The following is a 19,409-nucleotide window of genomic DNA, read 5'->3' on the forward strand; positions in this document are numbered from 1 at the left end:
GAAGGTTTGGGCAAAATAGGAATGGCTTGAAGGGAAAGATGAGGAGAGGAGATAAATTAATAACAGAGCAGGAGAAGAACTCTGAGTATCTGATTTAGATGCTCCGGGGAACTACCCAGACCTGACCAGCCACTTACCTCTTCCTCCCAGTTCCTGAAAAATGGAGGTACCAAGCCTTGCACTGCCTTTCAAGATAATTTTCTTGTCTAATTGGGCTTTTCTGTTGGCGGCAGGGGAAACCATTTATTTCCAAGAGCAGCAACTGCTTGGAAGCCAAGCTGGGAGCAGAGATCCTGTTTTCTTTTAAATTTCCAGAGACCATGGAGGGATCCCCCCTCACTTTCTCACTGGCTCCTTTTCTCAATTATTTTAACTGTGCCCTCTTTCACGAGCTGGCTTTTTTTTTTTTCTTTTTCCCTTCACTTTTGTTTGAACTGAAGGGAAAAGACAACCCCTGTAGAATCCGTATCATTAACCACCAGATTTGAATTTCTCCTTAAAAGTGATGGTGAAGAAGACTCCACTTTAAATCTTTAGCCGCCCCCCCCCCCCCCCCCCCGCCCCAGGTAAGAAGATATGGGCAGCTTTCACTTTTCTTTAAGGGACCATTAGCATTGGGAAAAAAAGTTACTGTTTGCAAGTCCTGATGACCCCAGGTTTCTTCCAGATTAGATGTGTTAATCCTGAGAACACACATTTTGTTTCTGATGTCTAGGTAAAATGCTCCAAATCCCATCTCACCTTCCCATCAACTTGTGACACACACACACACACACACACACACACACACACAAATACACACATTCTCGGATTTCATTTGCAAAATAATCTGCCTATCCTACAAAATATACTTCACTAAGAGCATGACCATATAAGGTTTTTTCCCCCAACTCTATGAATGTGGTGAGTTATATGGAGATAAGCAGTTCCCATTTTCATTTTTAAAGTCTAATTACTCCATGTAGGTTTAAAAATATATAGACAAGGCCAGGCATGGTGGCTAATGCCTGTAATCCCAGCATCTTGGGAGGCTGAGGCAGGTGATCACCTGAAGTCAGGAGTTCGAGACCAGCCTGGTGAAACCCCTCTCTACTAAAAAATACAAAAAATTAGCCAGGTGTGGTGGCTACTTAGGAGACTGAGGCAGGAGAATCACTTGAACCTGAGAGGCAGAGGCTGCAGTGAGTTTAGACGGTGCCACCACACTCCAGTCTGGGCTGGAGTCACAGCGTGACTCTGTCTTAAAAAACAATGTACATACAGAGGTTGAAGGAATTGGGGCTGGGCAGATTTCTCTCTGCCTTTCCTCTCCTGATTCTTTATACCCTCCCTGCCCTCTGAATAGATGGGAAATTGATCACCAGATCTTCAAGGAACATTGGGTTTAGAGCTATGTAAGAAGTCCCGACTCCCTGGGATGCTGCAGCCTGTGGTGATTAGAAAAGAATGTACTCATCCCTGCCATAGACACATTTCCTGTCTCATAGGGAGCATCACTGAAGGTTTTCTTGTCTGTGAAGTTTGTCTTGGCTCAGTGCCAGGTCCAAGATTGAAAAGGACCATCCAGTGACCTAGAATGACCCATCCTATCCCAGACAAGTCCAAGACTTGGCCAAATTCCAAACTCTAGGGGGTCAGAAAATCAGAAGGTGGCCTTTGCCAGCCAGTGTCTCCGAATGTGTGTGCACACGTGAGTGTGTGTGTGTATGTTTAGGTGTGTGTAAGCGCTCATCTGTCGCCTTTATGCCAGGGCTTCCAGGACCCAGTGGGTTCTGCACAGAAGCTGTTGACTAAGAAATGGTTTCTCTCAACAGAAACACAGTTGAACCTTGTGATTTTTGCTTCCCCAGGGCTTCAGTGACAAGGAGGACGTTTGGGCACAGCGGCATCGCGGTGCACACATGGTATGCATGTCCGGCATTGATCAAGTCCATCTGGGCTATGGCCATAAGCCAACACCAGTTCTATTTGGACAGAAAGCAGAGTAAGGTGAGTGACCAGACCTCTCACCAAGCCCTCAGCCAGCTTCAGAGCAGCCTGAGGCCATTGTCAGCCTCTCTCATTTAGGAATGAGAATTGGATGGGTGGGGGAGGTGCCATGTCCCTTGCCCTCGTCCATACCTTGCACAGGTACAGACTTGCCTCTCAGGGCTATAGGTGGGAGGAATGAGACTAGCTCTTCAAGAGGGAACATTCCATCAAACTTGGTCCAGGGGGCTCCAGCCTACCATCAGAGCCGCACAAGCTGCTGACTGGGCTTGGGGGTCTCTTGGGCATCTCAAGAAGCTTGTTCTTACGGCTTTCCCACCCCACCCTGGAAGATGGTCTCCCTCTGCAGTTGGAAAGCCTTGTTATTCAAAGGCTAACAGGTCAACTCACTGACACAAGTACTTCTCAAAAAGCAAGTCTCGGCCGGGTAGGCCCCTTTTGAGGAATTCCCACTGTGCTTCTGGTCCTTGGGAGACCGCCGCTAGCAGCATAAAGGCAAGCCCTTTCTGATGTTTCAACAGTGGCATGTTATCTTCCTTTTGAAAAAAAAAAGTAATCGTTCTCAATGAGTAGACACCACCTAACTGTTTAGGGTAATTGCTGTGAAATCCCTCAGGCGGTTCCAACTGCCAAATCCATTTTTTTAAAAAATGCAAAACTGGAAAAGTAAAAAAAAAAAAAAAAAAAAAAAAGGGCAAAAGCAGCCGCCCTGTTTCCCTCAGGTAGACCTGGAGCCTGGGGCCTTGGTAAACAGCCCTCTTCCAGGGAGATGTCACCACCCCCGACTCTGGGCACGCAGCTGCGCTTTCTGGTGGGTGAGAGGATGACGTCTCCTTGGTTCACACAGGGCTTATATCAACACTCTCCCCCTCTTCCTCCAGCCCTGTCTCCCCAGACTCCCCTGTCAGTCCCCCACAAGCCACGCCCATTAATTCTCCCTGGGGAAGAGCCCTGCCAAGGTGGCCCTGCAGCTTCTCTCAAGATCCTGCGGGCTTGGGGTGCGGGAATACAGATGGAGATCCCGCTGGGCGCCTGCGCTACTGGTTTCCAGCACTTCCGGAGGTAAATCCTCCCTTGTGGGAGTTCTTGGGAGAAGGTGGCACGATGCCATGCTTATTGGGCACAAGAGTCACTTGAATCGGTGCCCTCTATAGAGGTTCTTTCTCTTTTGCCATCTTTTCCGTATTTGAAGGGGTTTCTCTTTCCCTGGGGAAGAGGAGAGGGAGTGAGTTGGGGTCAAGGAGGAGGTGATGAGAGAGAGATAGTAAGAAAACAGTACAGGGGCAGGGCACAGTGGCTCACATCTGTAGTCCCAGCACCTGGGGAGGCCAAGGCAGGAGGATCACTTGAGCTCAGAAGTTCAAGACCAGCCTGGGCAACATAGTGAGACCCCTGTCTCTACTAAAAAAAAAAAAAAGAAGAAAAGAGGACAGGAAGAAATGAAACAATCCCTCTATACTTCAGTATTAAATCGAGGTCTGTCCCCTGTAGCTATCATTTTCTCCTTCGGAAAATATTTTTTCATCGACTTCTTTCTGAACCCTGTTTTGGTCATTTTCTGGGATGAATGAGTGCAGGACGGAGGACTTCTATTGTTGGGAAGAATGAGAGTATTCTCCTCAGCTATCCTGGCAATGATGGATCCTAGCACAGGAATTTGAAGCTCGATTAGATCAAAAGAAACGGGGCCAAAGTGTTTTGACTCATGCTGGATATTGACACGGTTGGTGGGTGTCAGGGTTTTGCTCTCCAGGGGCAGCCAATGCAGGTCAACACCTGCGAACACTGATTTCATCCTCTTTTGTTGGGTGACAGATGGTGAGGGTAGAGGATTGGGCAATGCTCCTGAACCCCACTGCCAGTTCCTCTTGAGGGCAGACCCCACACACACTGTACCACAGTGTGGAAAGAGAAAATGTGTATTTTGCCTGAGGATAGCACAGCATTGGCTGGTCGAGCTTCTCTCTGTGCTGGTTTTTTGCATAGGTGGTTTCTTGGGCATCTCAAGAAGCTTGTTCTTAGGGCTTTCCCACCCAACCCTGGAAGATGGTCTCATTCTGCAGTTGGAAAGGCTTGTTATTCAACAGGCTAATAGGTCACCTCACTGACACAGCAAGTACATCTCAAAAAGAAATTATTGGCCAGGTGCCATGGCTCACACCTATAACCCCAGTACTTTGGCAGGCCGAGGTGGGCAGATCACTTGAGGTCAGGAGTTCGAGACTAGCCTGGCCAACATGGGAAACCCCATCTCTACTAAAAATACAAAAAAAAAAAAAAGCCAGGTATTGTGACAGGCACCTGGAATCTCACCTACTGGGGAGGCTGAGGCAGAAGAATTGCTTGACCCGGGGAAGCAGAAGTTGCAGTGAGCTGAGATCGTACCACTGCACTCCAGCCTGGTTGACAGAGACTCCATCTCAAAAAAAAAAAAAAAATTGTAGATCACTTAGTAACACGTGCCTTTTAGGAGACAAAACCAAATGCCCATAGCATTAGGAAAGTTTCAGCTGTCCCTTTTGTAAAAGTAACCCTGGGGGACTGAAGAAAATGCCCATACTCCCAGGAAGAAGAGGGGGAGAATCTTTCCCAGGGAGCCTGGTATACCCACAGATGCCATAAAGCCCCCATGCTTTTCATAGGAACCAGTTCCCCAGCCTGCAGTGACAGGTGAGGATCGCCACCCGCCACGTGGGAGTTGGAGGCCTCTGTTTTCCAGCTCTGGGACCCTGGGTGGGCGTTTCATCATTGGTGCTTTACTTTCCCCAATTAGCAGCAAATAAAATTCCTGACCTCAATTATTGATTGGTCAAATGGCACCACGTTTGTGAAATTGCTTGAGGAAATACATGCCATCTTTTATGAACGTCATTGTTAATCTAGCGTACTGTCCCTGGCCGACACTTGCATGAAGTTTAAATTCTCTAAAAGGCCCCCAAATGAAATCAGAAATGAGGACATTCCCTTTGGGAATTACATTACAACACCTTTTTGTTTCCGGAATGTTCTTTATAGAATAGCAATGTGATTCATCTCTGATGGGCAGCACAGCCTCTGGGTGAGTGATGGCTGATGAGGCTGGGACAGAGAGCTACATAATATTTCTGGGCAGCCAGTTCTGGCTGGCATCCTGGCCACTGCTCACACTGTACTGGGACGTGCCAACCATTCCTTTCTCTGAAGAGCTTCAGCAAAGCCCAGGCCTCCCAAGTGATGTTTTCTCAACCACAGAGAGACAAGTGCGGTCTAGTGGTTTGAGTCAGTGAGGGTGGGGAGCTGTGAGGGTTCAGGTGCTTTCTTGACACTTGGTTATTTTCTTTTCGGGGGGCTGTGCAGATCATTTAAGGAAATCTCTCCTCCTTCCTCTCTGTCGTCACTCTCTCTCTCCCCCCTTCCCTCCCTCCATCAGCACTCCACGCATATACATCAAGAAACCATTGTACCGTCTAAGACAGGGCGGAGGGGGGCTGTGCTGGTTGGTTATTTGTAGCTCCTTCAGAATGAGAAGCCGCACAGGCAGCGATTACTGCTGGTAACTTACATGCTGACCCAGAGATCGCAAATGTCTGCTAGATCCCAGCAGCCTCTGAAGCACAGAGCCAAGGAATGTCTTAGAGACTTTGCAGGAAAATATTTGAAAGCTCAAAATGTTTAGAGTAAACATTAGACACTTTCCCTCGGAACTCGGAGTGGGAGCTTCTTGAATTGGCCCCCAATCCAAACGTCTTTCCTTCTTCCTAATGGTTTTTTTTTTTTTTTTTTTCTCCCGGATGCAGTTCTCCATTCTATCTAGGGTCAAAGGCAGAGTAAAAGGGGGACAAGGACATTGAAGCCTTGCTCCATGAATATCAGTGAGAAGACTGAGTCAGGTGTGTTGGGACAGACTTGCAGAGCAAAACGTTCCGGAGTCTGGGGACTTTGCAAAGAGAGACTCTCCCTGTCAGTGCCCACGTCCTCCCAGTCCACTCTCCACTGAGTCTGTTAGGTCACTGTGATATTTCCATTCTAGAAAGAATCTGGGTAGGGCACGGTGGCTCACACCCTTAACCTCAGCAATTCAGGAGGCCAAGGTGGGCAGGGGTTCGACACCAGCCTGGCTAATGTGGTGAAACCCCGTCTCTACTAAAAACACAAAAATTAGCTAGGCATGGTGGTCCATGCCTATAGTCCCAGCTGCTCAGGAGGGCAAGGCAGGAGAATTGCTGGAACCAGGTAGGCGGAGGTTGCAGTGAGCTGAGATCGGGCCACCGCGCTCCACCAGCCTGGGCAACAGAGCAAAACTCTGTTTAAAAAAAAAAAAAGAAAAATCTGGTAGCTTTCTAAAGCTTCCAGGCATCTAGTCCCCTTTAGGAAGGATGCCTTTTGTCCATATTTTTGTTTTAAGGTTGATGTGTGGCAAGAGTCTTGTTATGGCACAGGGACAAGTTTTTCATGTGATTAGTGAGGTCCCCAAAATATCTGGTTGGGCCATCAATCTAAGCAAACTACAGCCCGGCTCTAATGCAGATCCCATTCTTGCTGCAATGCCCTTTACAAATATCATCGACTTTATTATTTTCTTCTCATCTTGGTGTCTTTTTCCTTTTTGTTTAAATGAAGGTTGAGTTTGTTTTATTTATTGTTACCATAACTCTGGGATGTGGGTTTTAAGACCTCCATTTTACAAACAGGTATCTGAGGATCAGGAAAGTGAAGGGTCAAAGTCCAATAGTGATTCCCTGGAAAGTCAGGGTTCTCATTCAGGGGTTTTGTTTTTTGCTTTTTGTTTGTTTGTGTGTTTTGAGACAGTCTCACTCTCGCACTAAGGCAAGAATGAGATCACACAGTGGCGTGATCTTTGCTCTCTGCAACCTCTGCCCCCCGCCCCCCTTCCCCCTCCTGTTTCAAGTGATTTTCCTGCCTCAGCCTCCCAAGTAGCTGGGACTGGGACTGTGGGACTACAGGTGCATGCCACCATGCGCAGCTAATTTTTGTATTTTTAATAGAGACAAGGTTTTGCCATGTTGGCCAGGATGTTCTCAAACTCCTGGCCACAAGGGATCTACCCATCTCAGCCTCCCAAAGTGCTGGGATGACAGGCTTGAGCTATCAAACACGGCCTCTAATTCAGGTCATTCTGACTTCAGAGGCCAGACCCTTCACCCCGCGTTGAATTGGTCTAGGCCTTCATAAGTTACTGTTAGTAACAGTACATCACCGTTTGGGAGTGGGCTACTTTTTATTAAAACATGGGTCTCTGTAACAGAGCAGTGCAGAAAGAAAGGAAGTCATGGATTGTACGTACCATGCTTGCTAAGAGGGTAAAACTCAACCAGATGGGTGCAATTGATATGCTGTGTCAAAATGACATAAAAGGCCGTTTTCCTTCCTTCTGCGGCAAGCCGAAATCCTTCGAGGGCCTGGCAGCCAGGATTGTTTTATGAACAAGGAAACTCCCCTGAGGAAGTCGACTTGGGTCTGAATGCAAGGAAGAAAGTTGAGGTTAGGAAAGAGGCATAAGTCGAGGCAAGGTCCATGGGGTAGACAGGAGGAGGAGGAGGAAGACGGTTCACACCAGGTGAACAAAACGAGCGCCACGTCTCAGCACTTCCTCCGGCCCGCAGATTTCCGTCGTGTTAACATGAGGTCGGAAGTTGTCCTTGCCAGTACTGACAGCGACATTGAGGGCAGAGGAAGGGCAGAGCTGCAGGCATCCAGAGAGTCCTGGCTGGACAGATGAGGGCCCCTGGGCATGGAAGGAAGCCCGTACGGAGGACATCCAGGAGCGGTGGGTCCACAGCCCTGCACGGCCTTCGCCAGTGCCCCCACGCCTGCTTTCTCCCATGTATGGAGAAGACATGGCATTCCACAGGCCAGGCGTGAAGCCTCAACAGTGAACCTTGCCCAGTTCCGCCCACGTGTGTGCCGCAGAAAGGACAGATGAGCAAGTGTGCGGGGCATCCCACTGTTTCTAGTTGTTTTCACAAAGTTCCGCATACAGGCAAAGCCTGTTGCCTTAAGCACACTCACAGAAAGTTGATTGAAGAAGGAAACAAGCAGACAAGCAGACATTGGACACACGTGTGGGAAATGCAAAAACATTGTCACTACCAGAGAAGGAAGCGGAAGCAGATATCCCCAGAAAAGCCACTGCTTTGGCTGGGTGTGTGTGGCCTATAATCCCAGCACTTTGGGAGGCTGTGGCGGGAGGATCACTTGAGGTCAGGCGTTCGAGACTAGCCTGGCCAACGTGGCAAAACCCCATCTCTACTAAGAACACAGAAATTAGCTGGGCGTGGTGTGGTGGCGGGCACTTGTAGTCCCAACTACTAGGGAGTCTAAGGCGGGAGAATCGCTTGAATCCTGGAGGCAGAGGTTGCAGTGAGCTGAGATTGGGCCACCGCACTCCAGCCTGGGTGACAAAGTGAGACTCTGTCTCAAAAAAAAAAAATTAAAAATTAACCCATTGCTTTTTGCAATGTAAATGTGAACACAGACCTGTTTTCTAATTAGTCTCACCTGCTGTGACTGTTAACCAAATAGAACCAATCACCATGGACTGAAGTAAGTGGCCTTTCAACGATAATAGGAAGACTTGGGCACATGCACTTAGATGTCAGAACACAAGCAAAGCACCATGTCAAACGCTAGTTAGTGGGACCCCAGAACCCAAATGAGCAGTTTTTCCACAATCATGCACCCTGTGATTGCAGGTCTAGAGAGCTGTCCCTGTCATTTTTTTCTTCTTCTTTTTTTTTTTTTTTTTTTTTTTTTTTGGAAAGAGACAGGGTCTCACTCTGTTGCCCCGGTTGGGGTACAATGGTGCAACCATTGCTGCCCCTGTTGGCCAGCTTCGAGGCATTGCACAGCTCACTGTAGCCTCCAACTCCTGGACTCAAGCAATCCTCCTGTGTCAGCCTCCCAAATAGTTGGGACTACAGGCATGCACCACCACACCTGGCTAATTTTTTAATATTTTATAGAGAAGGGATTTTGCTGTGTTGCCCAAGCTGGAGAACCACTGTCACTTCTCCATCAACTAAACTTTCCATGACCACATGGCTAACCCTTTAAGAGGTTTAAATCTCATATGTCATTCAGAACGCTGAAAATCATTTTTTCCTCATTTAAGCACCAAATAATTATAATCACAATGTGTATTGAGAGCTGTGTGCCAGGCAGACAAGGAGGGAGAAGGGAGGAATACCCTTCCCACACTTTGCTTTGACCAGAACCAACCCCTGGGTGGCAAGTGGCATCTACCCTGTTTTGTGGCTGGGAATAATGAGGCTCAGTGAGATGAAGTCACTTTGCCTCCATCAGGACATTCTCTTAAGCACAACACAGTGCAGCCTACAGAATCCGAGGCGTATAATGTCCCCCGCTTGGTGCAGCTCTTGCGCTGCCTCTGTCCTTTGCAGAGAGTTTTGGTGATTAATGATTAGGCATGTCAGTCAGGGAGATGAGTCCCTTTGTGGAATGTCAAAACGGTAAGCAGGGGCGGGCAAGGTATGACTATCTCCTCCGTGGGGTGAGAGTCCCATCTTTGACCTGCTGCTCTTTCCCTTCCAGTCCAAAATCCATGCGGCACGCAGTCTGAGTGAGATCGCCATCGACCTGACCGAGACGGGGACGCTGAAGACTTCCAAGCTGGCCAACATGGGCAGCAAGGGGAAGATCATCAGTGGCAGCAGTGGCAGCTTGCTGTCCTCAGGTAGGCAGGGGCCAGCTGGAGGGGTGCCCCCTGAGCATGGCTGGGACCCCAGAGGGGACCCAGGAAGGCAGGGACAGCTGCAGCAGGGGACACTGCTGGGCAGGCTGCTCTAGAGCTAGATGTGGTTTCCAGGCCAAGGTTGGGATCCTGAGAAAACGTGAATCTGAGAAAACGGCTCCATAGGGTCAAACAGTGGAAGGGGGAAAAAAAGGATCGGTTGAACCATTCAGTGCAGGAAGGCCTGCTGGTCACACCTCAGTCTCTTCAGGTACCCCCCAGAGCCTTTCAGAATGCCAGTGGCAGACTGGGGAATGTCAGGTCCAAGGATGGAGAGTGGGATCCGCTCATGTGCCCACTCGTGTGTTGTGAATTTCAGGGTCTGGTGCCAGGAGATGCTGCATTCTACTCCCAGGTGATTTCTCCAGGCTTTTAAAAATGCAGAATACGCTCTATTGTGTAGGAAAGGGCAGACCGGCCATCACAGCATGTGGGTTCTCCATCAATGCCTTTTGAAATTGCAAGTCAGAGATCTGGTTCCGCCGTTCATTTCGGCCACCCTTGGCCAAGTCATTTTGTCTTTTGATGTTGGGAGGGACAGAGGAGTTCCAAGGTCTTAGATCTGGCTGACCAAAAAATGGCGGTGCCATTCACTGAAATGGCAAGAGGAGGAGTGGGTTAGAAGGAAGCAGGGAGGGACGGAGGCAGCCACGATCTGAAAAGGTTAGAAGAGTGCTCTGTGGCCGGGCGCGATGGCTTACACCTGTCATCCCAGCACTGCAGGAGGCTGAGGCTGGAGAATCCCTTGAGGCCAAGGAATTCAAGATCAGCCTGGGCAACATAGTGAGACACTGTCTGTACAAAAAAAAAAATAAATAAAATTATCCAGGTGTGGTGGCACAGCACCTGTAGTCCCAGTTACTTGGGAGGCTGAGTAGGGAGGATTGCTGAGCCCTGGAGATTGAGGCTGCAGTGAGCAGTGACTGCACCACTGCTTCTAGCCTGGGTGGCAGAGCGAGTCCCTGTCTCAAGAAACAAAACAAAAAGAAAAGTACAACATGAGGAAAACCCTGATCGCTGTAGGAGCCATGCAGCTGTCTCTGAGCCATGCAAAGAAAGCAAGAAGTCTTCCCCGATAATTTATATTACTGTATATAGTGGCTGCAAACAACAACAAATTAAAAAGGAAAAGACAGGAGAGGAAGAGGAGCTAAAAATGGTCTCCTTAGCTTCTGGCTGGCGTGATCCAATCAGAGCCAGGAAAAAAGTTTAAAGGACCAGGGAGAGGACAGACATCCTTCCTGGACTGAGAGGCGAGGTTACTGTTGGGGTCAATGGAGCATTAAGGTCAGCACCCCTCCTTGGACAGGCCATGGCCCTCAGGGGACCTTAGCCATGCATTCACACGGTCATGTGTTTCTGCAAAATCTATGAACATAATATATTTTGTATTATTTTTCTTAAATAGAACTGCTAAAGGGCGGGTGGTGGCTCAAGCCTATAATCCCAGCACTTTGGGAGGCTGAAGTGGGCGGATCACCTGAGGTCAGGAGTTCGAGACCACCCTGGCTAACATAATGAAACCCCGTCTCTACTAAAAACGCAAAAAGCAGCCGAGTGTAATGGTGCACACCTGTAATCCTGCTACTCGGGAGGCTGAGGCAGGAGAATCACTTGAACCCCAGAGGCAGAGGTTGCAAGCTGAGATCGTGCCACTGCACTCCAGCTTGGGCGACAGAGCAAGACTCTGTCTCAAAACAAAACAAAAAAGCCCACTAAAATTATATAAGCTTCAGGTCCCATAAACCTAGATCTGCCTCGGCCACATCACCTGGGGGCCACTGTCGACCCCACCCTGTTTGGGTCCTTCAAAAATGTTTCATCCAAAAAATGGGCTCAATGCTCATCATTTTTGAGGCTTGGGAGTTTGCAATGAAGACTGCAGAGAGTGTTGTCTTCTAGAATCAGAGAATGAAATTCAAAGCCAAAGACCCCTACCTCGAATTACAGCCACTCCCAGTCTCCTGCTGAATGACCCAGAGCAGATGGAGCCAACACCTTGTTTGTTTTAAACACAGCCTACTCTTGTTTTTCCCTAACCCTGTGAAAACCCAGCGTCAGATTAGAGGCTATGAGCCCACCTTCCCCTTTAGCATAGGGAATCCAGCTGGCTTCAGCTTGGATTCTTCAAGCTCCGTGCTTCTCAAATGTTGGTGTACATCAGAACTGCTTGTAGGGCTTGTCAAAACACCTCTCAAGAGTTCCTGATTCTGTAGGTCTGAGGAGAGACTGAGAATTTATACCTCTAGCAAGTTTCCAAGTGAGGCTGATGCTGCCGGTCTAGGCACTTTACTTAGAAAGACTCTCTTGTTGTGGAAGAGACAAAAGCTTGAGGTGGGTGAGTTCAGGATCCTGGCACCCAGGTATGCCCACTTTTAAGCCTATGTGCTGGTCCATCTGCATGGGCCCCTAGTATCTGGCAGACTCCGGGGGCACCAAGGCCACAGTTTACCTTAATAGCAGCTATAGATGAAGCTGTAAACAGGACCCCCAAACCTCCTGAGATGAAATTGATATCACGCACCCATCAGAAATGAAACCTGGCTGGGCGCGGTGGCTCATGCCTGTAATTTCAACACTTGGGGAGACTGAAGCGGGTGGATCGCTTGAGGCCAGAAGTTTGAGACCATCCTGGCCAACATGGTGAAACCCCATCTCTACTAAAAATACACAACTTAGCCGGGCGTGGTGGTGCACACTTGTATCCCCAGTTATTTTCAGGGCTGAGGCAGGAGAATACTTGAACTCCAGAGGCAGAGGTTGCAGTGAACTGAGATAATACCACTGCACTCCAGCCTGGGCAACAGAGCAAGACTCTGAAAAACACACACACACACACACACACACACAGAGAGAGAGAGAGAGAGAGAGAGAGAGAGAGAGAGATGAAATCCAAGCATCTTTAAGACTAGAAGCCAGCACATCTCTATGACTGCCCGAAGGCTGGACATTGCTAATCAATCTGGTGGGCTAGAAGATAAATCCTAAGAAAACCTTCCTGCTTAATCCACCCATACACCTAACATATAAGCATCGGTATGCCAAGACATTAAAGTGATTTTCAAATGCTTAATCATTCAGCGCTGGGGCCCCAGGCTAAGGTGATGAGGCGTTAGCAGGAGCAGCTGGGGCCACTTGCAGAGTGGTTCCCATTATCCATTTCAGTGCCCTCAGCCCTCTCTGCTGCTGCACAGCTGAGCAAGAAGAAACCCTAGTGAGAAAGCCCCATGACTCAACCAGAGAGCAGGTCGACTCCTCCCAGCCCTGCAAGTTTGAGCCTGCAAAACATCCTTTAATGCCAGGGTGGAGGCTCCTTGGGGTGCCCCACACCCACCTCCTGTGACTTAGGAGCGCCAAGACTATGGAGGGACATGCTGCAAACAGGAAACATTCCATCAGGGAACAAAGGGAATTTCTAGCATCCCTTAGTCTTGTTCTCCCTCCTGCAGGGATGGCTCACGGCTGCCAGTCTTTCCTTGCACCAGGAGGATAAAGGTTTCCCCTGATGAAAGCATTGGCAGCGCCTTCTGGAAGGGGTTGCTTTCACATCCCTTGCAATGGGGAAGTCTAGCCTTGGCCTGAAGATCTAGGCGGCTGGCTTACCTCCACCCCTTTCTTCCGGCCTTTCTGCCCTCTTGCCAAGAATGTGTTCTGGCAAAGAGGACAAGCCCCGCTGCTTGCAACTCCAGGACAGCACTGATTGTTAACTCTCTTCCTATTACACTGGTGGCATTTTGTTTTCTGATGTTCATTCAGAAAAGGTGATGCACGTAACCTAGTATCCAACTTACCCAATTTGGTCAACTGTTTTCTCTCTTTCACCTCCTTGGTAGATGGTATCTAATAAATGTTTCTTAAAAGCATTTTGAGAAACTAGTCACCATTTGAGAATTTTCTAACACTGGCCCAGTGCCCAACAGCCAATGGGTGTTCAATGCATAGTTACTGAAACTAAACTGTGAAGAATACTAGTAAAACTCCTGCGTGTGCTGAGCTTTAAGAATCTTCAGCTTAGCACAGTGGCTCACACCTATTTGGGAGGCAGAGGAGGAAGGATCACTTTAGGCCACGAGTTCCAGATCAGCCTGGGCAACATAGCAAGACCCCATGCGTGCCAAAAGAATCTTCTTTTTAATATAGCTGGACCTGGTAGTGCATGCTCATATTTCCTGCTACTTGGATGGTGAGGCTGGCGGATCACTTGAGCCCAGGAGTTCAAGGCTGTAGTGAGCTGTGATGGCATCACTGTACTACAGCCTGTGTGACAGAGTAAGACCCTGTCTCAAAAAAAAAAAAAAAAAGAGAGAGAGCCTTCTAATCTTCTATGTTCCTAGAGTTTATGATACCTTGGGCCTTGCTGAGAACTCTCATAGGATCTGCCACCAGTATTTTTTCCCAAATTCTATTGTAAGCCTTTGTCACACTGGTATGAGACCTTTGAAGGTTGTGTCACGTCAGTCCCCTCCTGCAGTAGTGTCCACCTTTGTCATCTTTCATTTGTTCTCCGACCGTCATCTATACCCAAATCATGGTGTATCTGAGCAGCGTCACAACCCTGTAAGATTTCCGTGGTATAAACGTTTCTGCTAGCTCCCAGCTCTGCCAGGTACTGTACACAGCATTTTTTTTTTGGACAGAATTTCACTCTTGTTGCCCAGGCTGGAGTGTAATGGCACAATCTTGGCTTATTGCAACCTCTGCCTCCAGGTTCAAGCAATTCTCCTGCCTCAGCCTCCTGAGTAGCTAGGATTACAGGCATACGCCACCACTCCCAGCTAATTTTTTGTATTTTTAGTAGAGATGGGGTGTCTCCATGTTGGTCAGGCTGGTCCTGAACTCTCAAGCTCAGGTAATCCGCCCACCTGGGCCTCCCAAAGTGCTGGGATTACAGGCATGAGCCACCGCGCCCAGCCCTATGCACAGCACTTTAAAAACTTATAGCCTGTCTCTGCAAAGAGTTTGTATACTGCTTATGATGCCAAAAAAAAAGTCATAAAATTTTTCTAAGCTATTAGTAACTTTGAAGGTAATTTGCCTATTTAGGGACACTTAATTACCTTTAAAATTACTGAAGCCTAGTACTTGATATCTGAGGCCTCTTATGCTAAAGAAGTGAAGAATGTCATTGGTATGTATGAAAGAAACCAGGCCAGGTGCAATGACTCAGGCCCATAATCCCAGCACTTTGGGAGGCCAAGGCGGGCAGGAGTTCGAGACCAGCCTGGCCAACATGGCCAAACCCCCTCTCTACCAAACATACAAAAATTAGCCCCGCATGTAATTACACGCCTCTAATCCCAGATACTTGGGAGACTGAGGCAGGAGAGTTGCTTGGGCCAGGAGGCAGAGGTTGCAGTGAGCTGAAATTGCACCACTGCACTCCAGCCTTGGAGGCAGAGTGAGAGTCTGTCTAATAAGTAAATAAATAGTAAGAAGCTGATATCCATGTCTACCAAACCTCTGAGCCACGGTTCAGCATTTCAAATGGAAAAAGTCAACATAGTTGACTGCAGATCTTGTTTCATTTTTAATTTTTAAACCCCAGATCCATCACCAGATTCTTCACAGTCCTGCTGATCACACTGCAATAACTCAGCAGCAGATGATTTCAGCATAGCTGAAGTGATTAATTAAAGCTTGAGACGGGGACCCTGAATCCCACAGCAGTGACACATAGAGCAGTGAGCTGTCCCCTGTGAAACCCTGCACACTGGATGTAAGCGGAGGCCCTTAGAGGCGGTGAACCATCTGAGTCAAAGCTATGAGCTTGTGTTGGAAGGAAAGGAATGACATTCTCACCTCCTGGTGCAGTGCTGAGTGGCATTTAGATGGGAGGAAGGTCGGGCAGCCATATCCTGAATCCATTTGCACAGGACTCAGTGTCTCTGTTTATTGACCGCTGGAGGGGGGCAGGCAGGCGTGCTGGATTCACTTCCCCATGAGATGGTGATTGCGTCCACATTTGTAGCTGCATCTCTCTGTTGCTATGGCTCCTACGTCTTCAGATAACACATTTTCAGAAGGCTCAGGGACAATTTAAGAGGACAACTATGAATTCAAGCCATCTGATTCAGACATGTTCAGAGATTTTTTTTTTTAAAAAAGAAGAACCCAAAATCCATTTTGTGGGAACTTCAATGGGTTTATTCCTCCCTTCCTGTCTCATATTGCTTGAAATTCCAGAAAAGGTTGGAGGGGAGAAAAAAGGGAATCACAACAAAAGCAGCAGTAACTGTGTATCATTGTAGGTGAAGACACACGGCCCCTTCCTAGCTTGTCTGAAAGTGGGAAGGAGCCTGAGAGTTGTTCTAAGCATTGTTTTGGGGATTTCCCATTAGAGACCAGTTCATTCGCTCATTCATTCATTCATTTTTTGAGACAGAGTATCTCTCTGTCCCCCAGGCTGGAGTGCAGTGGCACAATCTCGGCTCACTGCAACCTCTGCCTCCCGGATTCAAGCAATTCTCCTGCCTCTGCCTCCCAAGGAGCTGGGACTACAGGTGCACGCCACCACATTTGGCTAATTTTTGTATTTTTAGTAGAGATGGGGCTTCACCATGTTGGCCAGGATGATCTCAGACTCTTCAGCTCAAGTGAGCTGCCTGCCTCAGCCTCCCAAAGTGCTGGGATTACAGGCATGAGCCACCACGCCCGTCCCAGCCATCAGAGAACAGCTCAGATTTCAGTGGGAGCTGGGAGAGTTAATTTTTGTTCTCAGCCTTTTTAAAGAAAATAGCACAAACCCTTTTAGGAAATACTCAATGTTCTGCAGGGATGTGTGGCTTGTTGCCTTAACCACCCAAACAAAAAAATGGGACTACAACCTTTCTTCCATGGAACGATGAGACCACTCTTGGCTTCTTGACTGGAAGTCTAGGGCCATGAACTACCCCCTCCTACAAAACCAAGGGATATGTTGTGTTTTCAAATGGGAATTTGGCTGTGTGATTAACGAGGTGGCCATTGAGTCATCTGTTGTGTGATCAGCAAGATTCTGAAGAATCTGGTAATGGATCTTGGGTTTAGAAATTTAAAAATGAAACAAAACCTGTAGTCTTTCGTTGTACCCTGGCTCTGACACTTTCCGTTCTGGGAGAAAACAGGTTGTGCTCAAGGTGGGACCGGCATTCCCTGGGATCTGTCTGCATTCAGTCCTCGGCTGTTGACACACTCCCATTCTCTGAATGCTAGCACTTCCTCCCATTGTGAAGGAGTTTATTAATAACTAATGTAACAATGAGGGTGCCAGCTATCTGACATCTCTCCAAACAGAGGGGGCGCTGATAGGCTCTGCCAGTGTTATGATCGCAGCTGTATTCAGCTCAAAATTCAGTGTCTTGCGCTGCCATAAATCCTAGGACTTTTTCGGTTTTGTCTTCATCCTTGTCTTTTTCCTTCCTCCCTCTCCTCCCTATCTCTCTCTCTCTGACTGGCCTTTTAAAGTTCTCTATCACCAATGGCCTGTGGCCTCTCCTTGTAGGTCTAACAATGGACAGGATTCCAGGGGCCTTAATTTTGGTCATAGCTTCTGCTCTGCCGCAGGGCACAGCCAAAGTCAGATTGTGCCCGGGTTTGTTTATGCTGGACCGTGTGCCCTGGGAGAGCTGGGAAATCTCTTTCTGGGGGATGAGTGGTTCTGGATTTGTTTGAGCAGGACTGACGAGTCAAAATTGAGAAGGAGACAGAATAGTTATCCCTTTCTGCTCTTATTTTGAGGGAAATAAAAAGCAAGTCATTTATGCTGCTGTATTTATGCTCTCAGGTGTTACTAATAAAGGAATATTTGCCCACTAAAGAGAACCAGGATGGAATGACAACATGTAACCTAAATGAATGACTTTCCAATGATGAAATTTTTTTTGAGACAGGGTCTCGCTCTGTCCCCCTAAGTGCAGTGGCGCAATTCTAGTTCACAGCAGCCTCAAACGCCTGGGCTTAAGTGATCCTCCTGCCTCAGCCTCCCGAATGGGTAGGACTGTGATGAAATTTTAAATACTAAAAATGAGATATCACTCTCACGTCCCACGAGCATTTCTCTGTTCCCATTTAGGGCCAGCCCTCTGTTCCAGTGCTCCTTTGCTGAGAGCACAGAACGTGGATCACTGAAATACACAGTTAATCTGCAAACGTTGGTATTGCAATAGCCTCACAAGCTTAGAGCCAGGAGATAGGTCAGCTGACTCATTTCACAGCCTGAGAAATGGAAACTGTAGCATTTACAAACCATAGTTTCAACTGGATATTTTACTGGATGCTGATAATTTTTTAAATTGACTGTTCAGTTTTTATTCTCTCTCTCTTCTCTTTCCCTCTCTCTCTGGTAAATTACATTTGCACTGTTCATAAAGTGCCAGTGAGCCATGGACTTTAGCCAGAAAGCAAAGCTATTCCAGAGGCTCCCAGCCACCCTCAAAAGGTGCTTGCTTTTCAAAGAGCTTCAGTTTCGGTGCTCTCTGAAATGAACTATTTTATTTCTAAAATTTCTAAGCCTGATGAAAAGTTCTCCAAGCATGCATTTTTCATGTCGAAAATCACATTTAATTCTCTGCCATGGTCCCCAGAGATGACACGTTTATCCGGCGATCTGCAATGTGGTATTATTCCCCGAGGTCTCCTGAGACATCTTTTATGTCAGGAATTCATCACTGAGGATTTGTCAAGGAAATAAATATCTTTTTATCATAAAGAAGAGTTCTGACCTTTTCCTTGTATTTATTCCTGGGGTATCTGCCAGAACTTTTCCTTACAGCTTTTCTTGATCTGCTGGGGATATGCCTTCTTCATTTTTTTTTCCCCCCTAAAGGTCTAAAGAGACAGATTGTCATTTCCCTTCCCTAGTTCTTGAACAACAGATTCCTTTCTTCTCTGGAGCACTGTTTGCCTCGAAATTTCCCCTCCTTCCAGAGAGGAAAGCACCCCTTCTCTGTCTTCTGAAGTCAGTGTCTGGTCATCAGTACTCCCTCTGTGTCTAAAACAGATGAGCCATGCGTGGCTCCTGACAGTGTCCTCCGGGCAGAACGTGCACTCATGTCCGGTGCTGAGTCACCGGGGGTCTTTTGAACAATTGGAGCATTTCTGGCTTGCGGCTGGATGAGGTTGTCCTTCCATGCATCCACCGGCTGGGAGGAGAGCTGCTGTTTGTGCTGCTGGCGTTCCCTCCACATCCGCCCTTCCACACCCAGCTGTCCCCCAGCCGGCGTCTGGACTTCCCCAGCTGGAAACTGGGAAACCCACAGTGACACAGGCACAGTCTCCAGGGTCTCAAACAACGTCCATAGCATTGGGAAGTTCGCTCCACAGATTTCCAAATACCCCCAAAAAGGACTTTCCGACTTGGCGTGAGTCACTCGATCTCTCTCTGCGTGGTTGGGAACTGTCTCTTTAGGGTCATCTCTTTTTGTCCTCCTTGTTGGTCAGATTATTAGTGACCTCGTTCAGTAAAAATCCTTTGGATTAGAATTGAAACATGGTCATAAGGTCACCAGAAACAACAGATTCTATCTTCAGTCTAGTATCATTCAAGTAGATATTTTCCTTCCAATAACTGGGAGGAAAGATTTTTTGCTGGAGAGCTGACCTGACGCTCTGTTTTCCTGACAATAATTTAGAGGCAGGCTTAACCTCCTCAGAGAGGCAATAAAAAAAAATTACCCAGCCGGTCGCGGTGGCT

At 47.8% G+C, this 19,409-nt stretch overlaps 1 protein-coding gene across 16 annotated transcripts in view; it reads left to right on the forward strand.

Moving 5' to 3' along the window:
- Nucleotides 1–19,409, forward strand: part of FRMD4A (FERM domain containing 4A) — a 672,294-nt gene that overhangs the window by 613,350 nt on the left and 39,535 nt on the right. For all 16 annotated transcript variants that reach the window (XM_032244155.1, XM_032244153.1, XM_032244154.1 and 13 more), the window contains 2 exons: nt 1,851–1,989; nt 9,541–9,682. In XM_032244155.1, the coding sequence (XP_032100046.1) occupies nt 1,851–1,989; nt 9,541–9,682 (281 nt within the window). The remainder of the gene's footprint in view (nt 1–1,850; nt 1,990–9,540; nt 9,683–19,409) is intronic.

The sequence above is a fragment of the Sapajus apella genome, unplaced genomic scaffold (genome assembly GCF_009761245.1).
Source record: "Sapajus apella isolate SASKATOON/1434 unplaced genomic scaffold, GSC_monkey_1.0 scaffold53, whole genome shotgun sequence".
In the NCBI taxonomy this organism is placed as follows: domain Eukaryota; kingdom Metazoa; phylum Chordata; class Mammalia; order Primates; family Cebidae; genus Sapajus; species Sapajus apella.